Source organism: Corylus avellana, chromosome 7 (assembly GCF_965113065.1).
Source record: "Corylus avellana chromosome 7, dhCorAvel1.hap1.2, whole genome shotgun sequence".
Taxonomy (NCBI): Eukaryota; Viridiplantae; Streptophyta; class Magnoliopsida; order Fagales; family Betulaceae; genus Corylus; species Corylus avellana.
Genome location: NC_142496.1, coordinates 28,429,428 through 28,447,755, shown reverse-complemented (window position 1 = coordinate 28,447,755; position 18,328 = coordinate 28,429,428). Strand labels below are relative to the sequence as shown.

Below are 18,328 nucleotides of genomic sequence, written 5' to 3'. Positions count from 1 at the left end.
GGTAACCGATTTTTTTAAAAAATTGATTGACGATGAGAAAAATTCAAGATTCAATTGCAAAACAGAAATTAAACAACTTTCTACCCATTAATTTTTATTTCCACCACAAACGCAAATAATATAATATGAAAAAACTGAAACTTAAGGAAATTTAGAGCTAAAATTTATCAATAAGCCATCTGTTCATTATAGCTTCAATCAAATACCGACAGCAAATAAGCCAATTTTTTGCCAAACCCACAACTCAACTTAGCAAAATAAGCAACAATCGGCAAACTCACAGCTTAATTTAGCAAAATAAGCAACAATCGGCCAAACCTACAACTCAACTTAGCAAAACAAGCAACAATCAGCCAATCCCACAAATTAATTTAGCAAAATAAGCAACAATCGGCCAGAAAGAATTTTATTTTCACACTATTCCTCGGCAACCTAACACATCTCTAACTGGCGAGATGCACTGATTGTGACGAAACCTTCAAGTCTCTTGCATTGGCACACTAGAGTTTTGCAAAAGGCTTCATGTGTGATGCATTGATGGTGGCGGAAGTTAAAGAGAGAGTGGCGTTGAGTCGTTGACTAATGAGAGAGAGAGGCGTGAAGGGGGAGAGAGAAAGAAAGTGAGAGGCGTGAAGTAATTAACCTAAATCTAAAATTAAAAAAACAAAAGTAAAATATATATATATATATATATATATATATATATGCACCCAGTTTCGGTTTCCTGAATTTTTACCGGGCACCTAAAATTGGACCGAAACCAGGGTCTCAATTTTAGGTTTTTTCCAACCAAGACTGAAAAATCGAGTTTTTTAGTAATTTTTGACACACCTACCAATCCTACGGTACCAAAAAGTGCTTGAACACCATGATTGCAGTGCCTAAACTGTCAATTAGATGAGATGAGGTTAACGTCAACTCGTGATTGGATTAAAAAGTAATAAACCGTACAACGTACCCCACGTGAAGGAAAAGTCTACCTAAAACCAAATCCCAAAGACCGATGAAATTTTGTAGCCCACCAATACAATATTACTTTCCCACAAAGAAAGCAAGGATTACAATATATCGATTACTTTTCAGATATCTGTGTTTGGCAATGAAATAAAAAAAATAAAAATAAAAAATTGAAAAAAAAAAGTAAAAATATTTTGTATAAAAAAATAAAAAAAATTATTTTATAATAATTTTTTTTATTTAAATAATAATAAAAATAATTAATGTGATATAAAAAATAAGAATGTTGAATTTGAATTTTAGAATTTTTTTTTTAATTTTTGGATCCGGTCTAATTTAGCCCTTTGTCAAACACAGTGGAAGAGTTCTTGAGATTTGGATTTTCCGTCAAAACTGGAAATTTCACAAATTTCTAAGGTAATGTAAACCATTGCAAGATAATTATTTTCTTGAATTAAAATTTTCCTATAATCCTCTTATATATTAATATGATAGTTTATGTTATTTGTTGCTATCACTTTAAATAATTATAAATTGATGATATGATTAATATTACGTGAACACGGTCTTAATATTATAATTAAAAGCTTTTAGAATTCAGACTTTTGGTTTTCCAAATACCATGGTTTTCCTTTGATAAGCTCCCCTCAAGAGTTTTGTAATTGTCGGTTTGAGTTTTGTTCTTCGTCTTCCAATACAATTTTTTACAGCTCACAATATATTGACTTTGTTTGCCGTCAACAATAATATAGCTGTATGCAAATAACAGTTGAAAACGTACAAGTAGAGAAACCCTAGCCACCAAACACTTTCCCAGGTAATAATATTGTGAAATTTGTGGAGATCACAACTCTTGAGGGCTTAATTATTAATTCAAAAGTTTTAGGGTTGTTAAATATTGATTTGCTTAAACTTACGCTTTCGAATTGACGTCTACAACAGCCCACTTTAACATAATTGACTCTACGGTAATTTTTTATCTTTTGGCAGCTCTACTCTCTTATTAATATTTATTTAATGACTTAACACTAAACACATACATCTTACTAAGAGCATGTTTAGGATTGCGTTTGAGAAATAGAGCTTTTAAGTCAAAAAGAGTTTTTGGGCAAAAGTTTTATTTTTAAACTTTTGCCAAAAGTGTTTTTTTAACTATTTTTAGGTTTTTTGAACTCTTAAAAGCGTTTTTAATTTTTTTACCAAATGGGTATTTTTTTTTCTTCAAACGGACTTTTTGATTATTAAAAGCACTTTTAGATCTCTCAAACGCAATTTCAAACAGGCCCAAAGGCTTTTTACTCGAACCCTTTGTGATTCGACCCGTAACGTGATATATGCTTTAATATCAATTGGGCCTACCCATTGATCTAAAAGTTTTAAAACTATTGGATATTGATGAACTCGAATCAAATGCACCAGGCCTAGGCAAGAGGCCTGTTATAGAGGGCAACTGGTTGAGACTTGTCTAGGCTTTTCAACCCATATCAGCAGTTAAACCTAACAAAGCTAGCAGCAACATAACACACAATTCTTTCCCTTAGCAGGAAAGAGAAAAAAGTGATTACCGCATCAATAGGATTAATTCTATAGAAGTCCACAATAGCATTAAATGTGCCCCTCACCTCCTTCATGGATATGACAACATTAAATCTACCCCTCTCCCCATCGGAGAGGCAAGTTGATGCATTAAATGCCACCTAATCTACGATAAAGGGAGGAGGCAAGGACACCCCTTTGGCGAGCCGATGAGCTACCCCTGAATAATTGTTACAAGCAACCTTGCCACAAGACAACACATGGCAAGAGGGTTCGCTAACACCACTCCACTTGAAAAGGTAAGCAGATGTACAAGACGGAAAGACATGTACTAATTAATCTATAGGCTCTTCAACTCCGAAGAGCATTTTATTGGAGTCTTACTAACTTAGTCATTAAAGATATTCCCGTCGGCTTATCTCGGTAGGCCTATGAATCTTTATTGTTTGAGCTTTTGCAAGAGAAGTATGCGAAACTAGCTGAGTGGAAGAATCACAAGTGGAAGCGACTGAGTGAAGTTCAGCCTTATCAAGTACTAATTTACTTAGACTCTTAACATTTAAGCTTCATTTCTATGTTTTGCACAAAAGTGTATTTTTTTTTTTTAAATAAAAAATAAAAAAGCTAAAGAAGTACGTACTTTTAAGTCTTTTGACAAATAAATCAATTTTTTAATTACTTAAATATTTTTTAAACTCTCTAATGCAATATCAAACAAACACATAAATTTCAACCTTAGTTATCCTAAAGAGGACAAAGAAAATTAAGGTAGTAAGAATGTGTAAAAACAGTAGGAAAAGGCAGGGATGGATGGCATGCCTTCTTTGACCGGATGACATGGCTGAGGAAATACATATTCAGTACTGATAAATGTTTCCAAATATATATTTGAGTACTCGCGGTGATCAAAACTGTTTTTGGGAAGGCATTGAAAAATGTCTCAACTATGTGTATGCATTTGGATTTTGCATGGACCCACGCAAGATTTAGGCATAAAAGGTCAGCCTAAAGATATCATATCCTCATGTTGTACCCATTTTTTATGCTTTTTTTTCCCTTGGCTCACATTGTGGTGCGTCAATCATATCATATATTCATCTAGGAATGAGATCTACTCATATATACTCGAAGATATGATGATGAGTAATGGGTAAAAAGCCACATCACCTTTTGAGATAAATATAATTTATTTTTTAACTTTTTTTTTTTTTTTTTGCTTAAATTACTAGCCATCCAAATAGAAAATTGAGGAGCATCGATGGGGATCCCTTTCATCAGTCGGCCTGACTAATATTAGACATTTTATGTGGGTGGGGGTGGAGGGGTTCAATTGCAGGCTCATCACCCATGGCCATGGGAGGTAAACATGACGGCATGTATATTAATATGCATGTACGTATCTTGTTTCTTTGAAATACAACATAACTTTTCAAAAGTGGCAGGCCGTACCTTTCATTAAATTAACGTACTCCTCTTTCTTTATTTATAATATTATATTACATTAAAGGTAATTTGAAACGTCTGGGATATGTGGTGAAGGTGATAATTAAATATGCTATAAATGCCTGGACAGATTGAAATGTCGTCGTTTGATCGCAGAGTTGGAATTTGAAGGCATGCGTACTTTTTAGACGCATGGGATTACGGTGGCATGCCTCTCTTAACTTATTTTATAATCTTTGATATATATATATATATATAATTTCTCAAATGTCTTTGGGACTCATTCAACTCAATCTGGATCCACCGAAATTGAGACACGTATATATTCTTTGTGCATCTCAATTTTAATGGTCCAATATTATCCAATTCTCGATTAGCCAAACATGAAAATAACCAAAAAAAATGCAATCAAATATCAGCCAAATATGGACTCAAAATGATGATCTTGGAAATATATGAATTAGTCCAATTAATCTGTTCTTTGGTTAAATTAAGTCGAAGGAACAAAGGAAAAGAGGAAAAAAAAAAAACATTAAAGGTGGTCATAAAATGAGTGGGCCAAGCCAGCCAAGTCTAGGTTTAATCAGTAACTTTCCTACTTCAACGAGATCTCAATGCTGCAGTGCTGCCTACTCTAAAGCATCCAAATTCCAAAGTCAAAATGAGAGAGAGGAGATCCCAATGCTGGCTGCTCTAAAGCATCCAAAGTCAAAATGAGAGAGAGAGAGAGAGAGAGAGAGAGAGTAATTGAATCAGATAATTTTCTGTTCCAGATTTCTTGCAAAGATCAAGACAATGAGTTCACACTGAAATCACCTCAATTATATTTGATCATCATAATTAAACAACCTAATATTGATTGGAAAGGTACAAAAAACTCTTGGTGTAAATGAATTTCAACATTTTAACAAACAAAAATTTGTCTATATATATATATATACAGTATAACCTAACATCACAAAGCCAAAAAAAACAAAGAAATCTGCTCCTTAGCTTGATGATCTGATCTCTACTCTCTAGAGAAAGGCTTGATCACATGGATCGGATTCAGAACTTTTGGAATCCTCTTACTCGTGATAAACTCCAAGAAAACAAAAAAGAGTATAGAATGATCAAACAGCTAGCCTGCTTCCACTCAATTCTGCGTAGAGTCCACCACCGAGTTGTGCCTCTTGGACGGGCCAGAAGGCGGCACCGGCGTCCCTTTGGGGAAGAAGCTGAATATCTGGCCGTGATATAGGAAACCCATCTCGTCCTTTCCCCGGAGCGGCTTCGGGTTCACAGTTATGGTTACGCCGGGCCTGGTGGCGGTGCAAGAACCAATAAGAAGTAGGAAAAGGAAAAGAATGAGAGAAATGGTGCTGCGCATGCATGGAGCAATACGAATGGATTTAGAAGGAGAAGCCATTGGCGGAGAATAATGTTTGGTGAGAGCTTTGGAGAGGTTTAAGGAAATGGGTATGGATTTATTTTTACTGAAAGGGAGGGATAGTGGAGGGTTTTTATATATGCATGAGTAAACAGGGGAAAGAGGAGGAAGATGAGATGGCGGTCCGGTGAGTAGTGAAATACACGCAAACGCAAACGCTAACGCTAACGACTACTGAATTTGAATGTCAACGGTTTGAAAATGCATGCTTCATCTTCTTAACAATTGGGTGCCGGCTTGGACTTCAATTCTTGAATATATATATCTTTTCTCTCTTATACCAATTTTCTTTGCCTTGGTCAATTGGAAAGATTTTTCCGGGGAAATATACCTGCCGCGTGCTTGTGTGGATATTGAAAACTCTCTCTGCCCCCGCACTCGCACATGTCCGTCCAGGACGTGGAATTTATTATTTCCTCACGAAAACCATCATTTTCTATCTTTTATTTAATTTGAGTGTGTGTATTGCCAATGTCTTTTGTTGGGTTTGGTTCAATTTCAGCCCGAAACGTCTTCTTTCTCACTTATTATAAGATCATTATTTATTTATTTATTTATTTTGCATATATAGTTGAAATTAGCATTAATAATTGTCTAAAAAAAGTGAGGGGGGAGGGGGGGGGGGGGGGGGGTTGTTTTGCGGCACGTATGGACATGTTATATTGGATCAAACTCGATTTAATGAATCAAAGCCTTCACTTTATGTTAATGTGAATGGGTGTGAACTAACTTTTTGATGGTATATATATATCCATCGGTGTGAAGCAAAGGCACCGAAAAATGCTGGTCTATATCATGATGCTATTATTGAACCGAGTGCCACCATATATACTTCGTGTTTTTCGTTTTGAAAATGAAATGAAAAAAAAAAAAAAAAAAAAAGTAACTAACTTTTATGTGATCTTAAAAACAAAAGAAAAGTAGAAATTGGTTAGGTGGCCTCAAGACTCTACAATATTTTTTAAGGGCAGTTTTTCTTTTTCCTTTTTTTTTAAAAAAAAATTCTAGGTGGCCTCAAGAAAATTATTCTAACGTAATCTATTTAATTGGCATGTATTTTTAAAATATATGATTTTTACATGTATTTTTAATCATATATTCTAAAAATTTGTGTTAGTTTAATAAATTGAGGTTATAAATTATAATGAAGGTCGTATATATATGTTTTAAATATGCAAGGTTTCCTTTAATTTTTCTAAAAAAGAAAAAGAAAAAAGAATTGATTTAATTTGTCAAGGTATCTTTTGCGTGCGAAGCTCCGATAAGGAAACAAGCTTCAAGGGGGTCCACCAATCCTTGTTTAACATTCAACATGACACTGATAGACATATGTAATGCCAGTAGTGACCACATCTTTTCTTAATTATATTTTGGTTTTTTAATCAAATTATGTTAAATCACATAAATCTTCATTACGCATGTGGTATTGCTTTTTATTATTATTATTTTTTCATGATAAGGCCAATTTAGAATGACAAAGCATATCCTTTAAATTGGATTCGACTTTTCTTTGTTTTTTTTTGTTAGTTGGGTGTACTAAAATGACATGTGTTTTGAACACATGACAATTTAATAGACTAAAATTCTTCTCCTGATAAGAATTTGAAAAATAGTGTACCACACTAGAAAAACACTCCGTATATAAGAGAAGAGAATTGGGTCACGTAAATGTATGTTCAATTTTAATCAAACACTTTCCTTTTTTCTTGCTTACTTTTCTTCTATGAAGTAAATTCCGACCTAAATATTAGAGTGACTTTGGTTGGACGACCCCGACGGAACACTTTGAGCGTAATTTCCCTTCATTTTGTAGGTGCTCTTAGTCAAAGATTTGGCGTACAATAAGCTGATTCTTCAAAAGAAAAACTTTCGATTCAATTCATCTAATTAACATACCATTTATTGCATACACCATAATACACAAGCAAAGTATAACTAAAATAATATTAAGGGAATAATAAAAATAATAAAAATTAAGAAAGGAAAGGGTCTGCCGTCTACGTCGTGAGTTTGGAGGAAGGTTACGTGTTGAACATGTGCCATGCGTCTAGTGGTTTGGTAGGCCATTTATTATGACACATTCCATGTCAAACGTCAACGTGATATGCATGATCACAACCGTTGGATTATGAGACCGACATTCGGAGCTGGTAAACGTAAATGTTGGCGGAGACCGGATGTTAAGGAATGGAGGGGTTTGTTGAATGGTGGGAAACACTTACGCCACCGTTTAGACTTAAGAGACCAAAAATGTGTCGTTTTATATTAAGAAAAAGTCGAAAATAAGAATTTTTGGACCCGGAGAAGAGAATGCAATAAGCGTGAAAGACACGTTGAGTTATTATATATATATATATATATATGTTAATGTATGTATGTATGTGACATAATAATTAATTAATTAATTAATTATTATGTCACTGCATGTAATACGACTTTGTCGTGTTAAAACAGCCTAGCTAGCTAGCTAGCTCTGTTCCAATTCCAACTGGGCAGTCCACTTCAGTGCTCCATCGACAAGTCCAAATCAAAGGGTAACCTAATTTGGCGGTGGTCCGTCCAAGGAAGGCTCATATTTTTTCTTGCTTGTTTAGGGTATTCATATTCATATTCATAATATTCCAATCCTAACTTGTGCCTGCGTCAATCTCCTCAAAGTCCTACTTCTTTATCTAATTCCCATATTTTCCAAGAAACCACCTACATTTATATTGCTTCTCATCCTTTTATTATTTGACAAAGTCTATTAATTTGGCCTTGCGATCGATTTCGTTAGATTAAACAAAACAAAAATATCCGGCAGTTGTAAACCCCTTTTCCTTTCCTTGTTGCCGAGGCTGAGATCAAGGCTAGTTCTTATGGAATTTGAATCACATTCTGGCTATAACTAAACTAATTATATGCCTATCATCATGAGGCATCACCGTTGAGCTAATTCGTTGCTGTAGTGGAGTTCCACTTACAATTAATGGAGTGTAATTTGGTTCCATTCTTAATCAATAGTCCTTGAAAATTCAACCACTTCCCAACCTCTTTCACTTTCAGTCGCATCAGCCCAAAAAATAGATAGTTTAATTAATAAATAAATGGTGAGAAAAAAAATAATCATATTTTATTTGAAAAGAGAGTGGATTTCACCATTCCTAAGCACCTTTCTCGGTTGAAGCATATTTAAATTCCTGTAAAACTTTTCTATGTTCAGAAAAAAAAAAAATCATCAGCACTTTCATGAACAATTGAAGTTGTATAGTATGGAGTGAAAAAGCGAGTGATGACAATCACCCTCCTATAGGCCTTGAGAGTGTGACAACAAATTCAGTTCTCTCTTCAATCTTATGTCGGATAAACTCTGGTCAGGCTTAGGCGTGTTCCACCTTGCTCCAACCCAATTCAAACAAAAAAGTTCTTGTGTTTATAAGACAATTAATTTGAAAAAGAAAAAAAATTGGGTTAACTTTTATTTTATTTTAAGCCCCTTATAATTTGATTTGGCACTAGCAAATATCACGTAATACTTACCGCGTCTACCACAAGTTCGATTTATTCTATTTTGATACCTCACAACTTTCAACCATCGTCGTAAAGCCACGACACTGTTAGAGGAGATTGGCAGATACTCATGATTAGGTACGTTGTGGGTCTCTAAAATAAGTCGAGTGGAAGCTTTGATAGCACATAGTTCAATTTATAAATAATTTGTAGTGAAAATTATAGTACCACTGTGTCTACAGTTAGCTACATACTGTGACTAAGTTACACTCAACTAACTTGTACCATTGTGCCTACAGTTGTCTACTGTGACTAAATTGTATATTTAGAGCAATTGGTCCTGGCGTCGGTACTAGACCAATGAACACCGCACGCTACTGGGCGCCATCCAACCCTTCAAAGCTGGGAAGGTCCAAAGTAGGGTAGGGTGAGGGCTAGCCCATTGACATCCAATAGCTATTAACTTTACCAACAGTAGCTAATAATTTTTTCTTTTTCTTATTTTCATATTTTTTAAATTTTTTATTTTTATTTAGCCACTCCCTTTTTTTTTTTTTAATAAATAGAATTTTCCAAGTATAAATGGAATTTTCGTCTCATTTTCTTCTCATGGATGCTATTTTTTATTTTATATTTTATTCACCTCAATTATATTAGCTTAACAGCTGTTCTTCGTCGACTCATTCTAACAAGCTCTAGTAATGATATTTCTCCGTTCTTAGCAAGTACTTGGGACTTGACCTGCGGTCAACTATCATAACAAATAATATACATTTTAATAAATAGTTTTAGTGTTGAATAATCGACGTTTCTCCGTAACTTCTTTGCCCTAGCTAGTTAAGAAAAAATCAAACTCCACAGTCCACGCCTGCCTGTGACCGTCGCTGATCAGAAGTTGAAGGCCATTGACAGCTTTAGTGAGCAATTTAATTTGCTTAGAAAATGCAATAGAAGTCAAATTATCTGACCCTGCTGAGGCTTTAATTAAAGAATATGAAACTTCCTTAATTTTTTCGGTATACTTAAAATATACAGAAGTCAAATATACTTTTATTTATTTATTTATTATTATTATTGAAATTTGACTTCTTCAATTATGTGTTAAACAAACTTTGATCCATGGTAATACAAGTTAAGGCTGGCGACAGCTCATAGCTAACTTACATTATTAATGTCGTTGCAATGTGACTAATGTCGGTTGTTTTTTTTTTTTTTTTTTTTCTAACAAAAGTTTTACTTCTTCAACTGATTTATTTTTCAATTCTAAGTGACATGCATGGAGGAGAAAACCTAGAGAGAAAAATCTGTAGGGGAGGAGGGAGATCCCCTCCCCTCTTCTTTCCTCCCTCTTTCTTGTTTTTTTCTTTATTTTTTCGGTTTATTTTTTTGGTTTTTTTGACAAGTCCAATTGCTCCAGCAGCCATCCTTTTACTTATATTGTGTTGCTTTTGTTTGTCATCTACAGTGCAGCACCGCTCTTTGTTTTCCTAGAATTGGTTGGGCTTTAGATCTAGTCTCTTCAACTAGTTTCGCTTAGCCACGTGCCGGCCCACCGTGCTTCCTACCTCCTTAGCTGCATGCCCATCGGCGTAAAACAACTCCATCTCGTCTCCCTCGCCTTGGCTATATATTGTAGTTGTTTGTTGGTTTTTTATTATGTTTTTTATTTTTTTATTTTTTTTATTTTTTTATTTTTATTTTTTAATAAGGGTTTGACTTCTCTTTAGATTTGCTTTCATTAGCGATCTTGGGGGTGAATGTTTTTGTCCTGACCTTGAGGTAGAGGAGAATTAGTTTCGGTGTGAGGATTTTGCTCTTATGGCAGGAAAAATAAAAGTTGGGAAATGAGCTATCTATGTATTAGATTGAGTCTGTCTGGAGCAGATATATTTATTCTATAACTAAAGTTTGTACATGGGTTAGTAGATGTTGAAATCATAGATATGACTTGATTATAGGATTTTTATGTTTGTCTCTATAACTTAACTATGATTTATTATAACATTATCCTCTCTTATGTAAGGCTTTATACTCTAAATTTTTTTTAATGAATAAATATGAAAGTTTCCCAATTTTTTTTTTTTTTTTTTTTTTTAAATAATAAGTAACGTGCATAGAAAATAAGTGAAATTTAGTGCCAACCAGGTGTCACTTGGGCCATGTCTTTATCTGGTTTTGCATCCTTCAATTGAGATAATTGGATAAGGATTCTTTGCATTGTGAGTCTGTGACCGTTTACTTAAAATAAATGGTCATGATTTTGCCATGTCATCTATTTGAAGACCTCTTTTTTTTTTTCTTTTTTTTTTTAATATTCTTTTTTGCTTGAGCCATCCGTCCACATGTTAGAAAAACTGTTTTGAGATATGTATTACAATTCATGAGAGCTTGTTCTTTGTTACAAATTGTAGACCTCTATAATTCTTAAGAATAACATGAATCCTGAGTTATTGAGATTGTGTATACTCACTCCAACCTCAATCCTTTTCATGCCTTAGCATTGGATAACATTTAAATTACAATTTATTGTCTGAATTACTATTAATACGATCAAACAATAAAGGTAAGAGAGTTCTTATAAGACATATTTTATTAAATAAGTCTTAGGTTGTCTGCAACCGCCTATTTATTCGAGGAGGTAAGTCCACTAAAAACTCTCTCCAATTTCATGTCATAATTACTAGTAATCCGTACACTAAAAACGACGGAATACAAATCCCATGTGACCATGTGTATGATGCTTTTTTTTGGGTCCAAGTGGAGTGCAATGAGCTGATAGCTTGAAACTTTGTGGTTTTTGACTTGTTATGGGTGTATTTAGCAATACACTCCGCTCAATTTTTATTATTTTTTATTACCAAATAAATTTTTTTACTTTATACATACGAGAAAATCAAATCTCTTAAAATTTGATATTACATCAATTCTCACAAAAATTTCAAATTTTGCTATATCCCATCAATTATTTTTTATAATTATTAAGAATTATGTACCAAATGGGCATCACCATATTTAGTCGTGTAATTTTGTAGTGATTTTGGTTGGATTCCATATGGTGCTGGCAAAAGTAGTAGCCAATCCGTGGAGAATTGCAGGAAGAAGAGGAACATTCAATTTTGGTGCCCAGAAGACAGCTGCTGAGAGCTCCCTCTTTAATACCCTAAGAACAATTCAAGGAACCTGTCTACTGTCTAGAACATAGAGAGAGAGGGATACTATTAGGTGACAGAGCTTTTATATTTGTCTTGCCCTACATGTGTCATCATCATCATCATCTCCTTCTTCTTCTTCTTCAAACGCCATGAAAGGACCACAAAGCACCGTACACTGGCTAGCAAGTAAAGCTAGCACTGTACACAGGCTAGCTAGCTAGCTATCTAGCTACACACCCCATGCAAGCTCCCCCTACTTAATAATTTATAATCCCCCACATTTCACTTTCACCTTATTAAAGTCATACAGGATTTACTGCCACGCTTTTAAAACCCAATAAACTTATTACAAAACATCACATGCATGAGCAGATTTCAGGTTTAAGTCTTTCGAAGCTACGTGGGTTGTTTTGTCCTCCGAAACCAAATGAAATTATTCACTCTCTTAAATGAGTGTGAATATATAATAATAGTATTCAATTTGGAAGGATGAGAATCTCCATTCATTTGTTCAGGCTTTGAACATTTTTTAATGAGAAATGATAGATGTATAATCTTGGCTAATTTTTTATTTTTATTTTTTTTGTGGTTATATATATATATATATATATATATATATATATATAAGATTGAATTTTTTTAAAAAAATGACATTTTTCTGAAAAAAAAAAACTTTTTTTTTTTTTTTAAATATTGAATAAAAAAAGACCACATAAGATGTTATTATTTTTAAATTTTTTTTTTTTTAAATGACCACATTAAAAAAAAAAAAAAAAAAAAAAAAAAAAAAATTGAGCCAAAATTGTATCTTTATCATCTTTTTTTTTAAAAGAAAGAAAGAATAATTATTAAGCCAAAATTGTGTCTCTATCATCTCTTTTTTAAAAAGAATAGTTATAGGCCTCGTCATCATCTGCTCTGGACAAATTCTATAATCCTCTTTCTGAACCCAATTTAGAATCTCAATTGGCCGGAGAAATTCCTACCGGTTGTATCTAGTATCTACAAAGTGTCAAAGAAGTTTTAGCCAACCAAGGTCCCTTCGACGGATATGATTCCTACAGTTTTAAGGGCAATTTTGAAGAGCATGTCACACAGCATCTTTATGTAGTACTCTTCCATTTTTGTATAATTTTTGTTTTTCTAAGAACTTTTATTAATTTTGGAGAGTATATCTATTTTTGTATAATTAATATCATTTTTAATTCTCATTTTCATAAAATTTTATTCTAAAATGAATGATAAGAGATATTCTATGGTACTGGACAAGTAGGCCCCGCACCTCCGGCTGGTAGGCCTCATTCACATACATATAATTACGTAGAAATTTACACTAGATCAAATTCCCGTTACATTTAAAAGGTAAACTTGATTACTTGAAGACCCGAGACTTTTCCAATTAAGACACACCTACAGGAAACAAATCCAAGAAGAATAGAGCTATCAATATTTCTACAAGAAAAACCCACCAAAACCCATCAATGCCATAGCTTTGAAATCCCAAGGAGGCCACATAATGGGAATTCTGATTCGAATTTGCATCAGCCAACTTGGTTCTTGTGTTGGGTTCAAGAACATTGAGCTCTTCTTGCTGGCATGGTTTTACTCCATATGGAACATGGCTAGCTGACATTAACCAAACTGGGTAACAAAGATTTGGGTTGTTCCAGGCTCCAAACCGCCTACCCATTTTCCCATAAAACTCTGCAGAGAATTTAAGCTCTCCTGTCAGATTGTTCCCATTTAGGTAGAGTGCACTAATGCAAGGCAGAGTAGCTAGCTTTGGAGATATCTTGGCTGTGAGGTTGTTGTCACCAAGACCCAGAAATCTCAATCTCTTTAATTTTGAAATGGACTCAGGAATCTCCCCTGTCAAGCCAACGTTAGAGAGATCCAAAATGACCAAGTTGTGTAGGTTAGACCACTCCAAGGTCATGAGGTCTCCACCTATGGGGTTGTTGGACAAGATCAACTCTTCTAAGGAACGCATCCACTGAAGTGACTTGGTCAACCCACCAGAAAATTTGTTATTTCTAAGGTCCAAAAGGGTCAGTTTCTTCAACCTACAAATCCCACTTGGCAGCATCCCTTCCAGTTGATTGTTGCTCAGGTCAAGCTTCAAAAGTGAGGTCAACCCTCCAATAGTCAATGGCAAAGACCCAGATAGTTTATTCCTACTTAAATCAAATATCAGTAGCTGAGTCAACACGCCAAAACTACCAGGAATACGACCAGACAACGAGTTCCCAGAAAGAACCAGACGCTTCAATTTGATCAAGTTGCCAATGTTTACTGGTAATTCCCCAGTTAATCCATTTTCTAATAGCACTAAAGATTGGAGCTTCACGAGGCGGGCACCAAAGCTGGCAGGAATTTGTCCAATGAGACCAGGATTTGATCGGAACTCTAATGATTCCAAGCTGGCAGCAAGTTTCTCCCAGTCATTGGAGGGAATGGCAATGGGATGTCTGCGGGGTGAGACGAAGCAATTCAAGAATGAGAGAATTTTAAGGTGCTTAAGATCAAACAGTTGTGGTCTAAATTCCGGATTTTTGGCACAACCAAGAGAGTTGTCATGAACGGGTCCAATATTCATGGAAGTCACATACCAAAGCCCCTCAAACAGATCACAAGAGACCCCCTGCAGAAGAAAATAAGAAAATGCATCAAACTTAATTGCGATGCCTGAGAGTAAATTACACATAATTACATTCATTAGATATCTGAAATATATTCATGTGAAAATTGAACTTCAACAGTTGGTAAGAGATGGTTGCTACAATGATCTATTAAGGATGAAAAAAGGGCACTGAACTATAATCACCATGCGCATGGAGCACAGGAGCAGTAAAGAATACATATGTGAAAAATATGTGAAAGTTTATCATTTTATGAGCGAAATATCACTAAAGTGCTCTAGACCTGCCATTTTTCCATTTTCGGCTTTCTGCAGAATATTAATCAGTTCCCAGTAACATTGTAGGCTAGAGACAAGTCCTCCTACTAAGAGTAGAGTAACCAAATGGAAAATGATTGAAGTGTATCTGAAATGTTATTAAATTTTTCATAATTTCATGAAAAAGAGTGTTAGTTTTTTATGTTTGACAAAAAAAAAATGCTTCGTTCTGTTTTTTTTTTTTTTTTTTTTTTTTTTCTAATTGAATGAAGGAAAAGGACTACAGGGGAGGATCTTTCCCATTTCTGATCCGGATGGAAGAGAGAATAGGCGATCCTGTGGGAATGCTTCCAAAAATAAGATGGGAAGCGGCCCATTTAGCTAGAGCATGTGCCCTAAAGTTGGCACTACGTGAAACCTTCAAAGCATTCCAACTTTGAAAAGGAGCTAAAACTACACTAATATCAGAAATACAATTAGCAAAAATCCAAGAAGAGAAAAGGGAAGGGTTATTAATAGCTAACACCACTAGAAGAGCATCTCCTTCCAAAGAAAGAAAATTACAACCAAAAGAGGCTGCCAGTCGAGTGGTCAGCAAGGCTGCAAGGGCCTCTCCTTGAAGGGCATCTGGACAAGCTTCGTTCTGTTTCTGATACAAGGATGATGATGATAAATTGATTACAATAATGATGATGGTCATGATGATGATTATGATCTTTTTAGGTGTCTTAATGTTAATGGGTTTATTCTATCGAAAAGAAATTCATGGTTCACATTCCATTTTTCAAATAAGAAGGTTGATTTCTTTGACATAAAAAGGCCATGATTTTGAGTGTCCAAAGTACTGCCATGCCATATAGATGATAGATGAATACTCAATAGCTTTTAACTGTGAATGACAAACTGAACTGGTTCTGTTCTTTTACCCCAAGGATAAGAAAGAGGTAGTTTTGCAATTCCACAATATAGATTATAGATAGGTGGGAGCAAAGAGTACCTGTATAGGAGTCCACCCGCAGGGATCTGGGTATAGACCTGAGCCATTCCACCAATTACCCACAAACCCCTGTACAGCAGAGTATAGAGCTTCCTTCTCTGTTTTCTCCATTGGAGCTACATCAACGTCTGCTCCTCCCAAGCACCAAGCAACCAAACAGAAAAAGAAGACAGGTAAAACGGCATTGTTGCTGGTAATGAAGCTCTTCGTCATGGATATTCAAAATCTTCCAGACCCAAAAAGAAAATGGATCACAGCAAGCTTGATGCAGAAGAAAAGAGGGGGAGCCCGGAGTACTAAAGAAGCTTGGCTTGAATTTAAGCGAACATTCAAGCGATTCAATAACATAGGCCTTTCATTTTTTATCCGAAAAAGCAAAGCGGGATATTTTTGGAGTCATAGAGTTCATGATATGAGAGTACGATAAGAAATAGACCCAGAAGAGCAATGAAACAGGACACAAATCCAACAACGCAGATGTGAGCATCCACAGGAATTGGTTCCTTCAGAAAATCAGTGATTTTTTAGAAAACCCAGATGGAAATGAGCGAGGAAGGTCCAAAAAACATGTTGAATGAAGAAGGTAAATCAAAGTAAGAAATCTCAGCTCCTTCTTCCTTGTGTTTATAGAAAAGCTAAGGAAGTATATCATATATAGCAGAGAAAGCACAGTATCTAAGCACAGTTCTCGAAGCTCAATGCAATAATAGTAATAGCAATAGTAATAAAATCGGAACAGTAGCAACCGGAGGGCTTCATAGTGAAAGCGAAAGGTAGGATTGCTTTTTATACGTCTCTGCTTTTGAACATTGATTATTCATGTTTATCAATTGTCATCATTAATTTGTTCTGATTTAATAGCTTCCTAGAGTCTAGAGATATGGTCAAAGGGTGTTGTAGTTGGGAGAGAGATATATGGTTGAAGATATGGTTATAAAGTTGTGGGATTAGTTAGGGTTTAGAAGGTGTTGGGGGTACATAATCCATTGGCCATGCAAAAAGAGAGCTGGAATTAAGGAAGTGCATGCAAGACAAACTCGGGTTTATATTTGCTTCCTTTTTCACTCTCTTTGGGCCGTTGGATTTTTACCTGGTCTCTGAAACATTAAAAAAAAAAAAAAAAAAAAAAAAAAAAAAGAGACGAAAGATCAATGAAGCAAAATGCGGCATTAATGGTTGGCTGCAAAATGGGGACAGAGTTGAGCCTGCATTTTTATTTTTATTTTCAACTTTTTCACTCATGGGACATGATGGTTATGAGATGTGCAGCCTTATTGTCTGACCTTTTTGTTTTGTTTTGGGGAAGGGGAGGGCATGGAACCCCATTTGTCCGGGTTCCAAACACCTAATCAAATCGGCTCTCATGTCCCAGGCCGATACCATTAAACCAGACACTTGTAGAGTGATTTTCTCATTGTGGTTTTGGACAAAATGATGTACAACCCAAAGCAGCAAAGCCTAGAGGTAATGGGGGTGTATGATGACGACCAGACAGTTATCACTTTCCACTCCCTCACAAAGAGAAGCGAAGGCATAGCAGTATAATCATTGGTTGAAAAGCAACTGAAAACGAGTTTGGACCACCCCGGTTGGGGCCGGGCCCGGGGGTGGAAGAGTAAAAAGGCATAGCCCACGCTATTACATAATTTTCTTCTCCACAGGCCTAACATTAGCTGACAAGTCGTTTTCCGCCTTATGTAGTTGCCTTTTCGAGGTTACCTCCTTTTTTAGAGACAACTGGGAACCAGAAAAGAGTTGGCTGTTTTTTTCCTTGTCTTGAGCAACACAATTAGCTCTTTCTTTTATACACAACATATATCTCATTCATTTCATTTGAAGGAGATTAAATTGCCACTTGTTCTTTGCTTTTTGCTTAATGCACTCAGTTCGGATTGTTTGAGGGCTTTTGTTTGGATTGCTCACATTTTTAGTGTTTTTCTTTTGTTGTAATTTCCCCCTTATCCCTCTCCCATATTTTTATTTATTTATTTATTTCTAATCAAATAAGGGAAACGGGTTACAAGGATCGTATAAGAAAAGGGTGGCCAATCCAACAATAAAGCCAAAATAAAAAATGTAGTACAAATACATAAACAATAACAGACAGCATATAATGATTTCATTCATGATCCTAAAAGAATCATAAACAAGTTGGGCTTTTTCAAGGGCTGCACAAGGTGATAACAAGTGGTAAAAGGAGTCCGTAAAGAGTCCCAAGCGGTAAATGCAACAACCACGAGATTGTTGCAGGAAAGGTATTGTAGTAAACTAGTTAGGAATAGAAGGATGAACACCGGCCAAAGAAGTTTTCTCCACAAGATCAAACCAGACCAAATCAGGAAAACAATAACCCACAGAAAATACAGCAAAAGAAACAAAAATCAAAAATAAAAAATAAATCGATTTCATTTAATTTGATTTATTACTAA

The 18,328-nt window shown here is 35.1% G+C and overlaps 1 protein-coding gene across 1 annotated transcript; it reads right to left on the bottom strand.

The window, feature by feature from the left end:
• Positions 1–13,265: 13,265 nt before the first annotated feature.
• Positions 13,266–16,585, bottom strand: LOC132184381 (uncharacterized). The gene is made up of 2 exons (XM_059598002.2): positions 15,900–16,585; positions 13,266–14,647 (listed from the first exon to the last, which is right to left on the bottom strand). The coding sequence occupies exons 1-2, from the start codon at positions 16,110–16,112 to the stop codon at positions 13,406–13,408; spliced, it is 1,455 nt and encodes a 484-aa protein (XP_059453985.2). The 5' UTR covers positions 16,113–16,585; the 3' UTR covers positions 13,266–13,405.
• Between the last annotated feature and the right edge of the window lie 1,743 nt (positions 16,586–18,328).

Coding starts and splice junctions, on each gene's coding strand:
- LOC132184381 (XM_059598002.2), bottom strand. CDS start 16,112: ATGACGAAGAGCTTCATTACCAGCAACAATGCCGTTTTACCTGTCTTC. Junction 14,648..15,899: donor GCGGGTGGACTCCTATACAG/GTACTCTTTGCT, acceptor TTTCTTCTGCAG/GGGGTCTCTTGTGATCTGTT.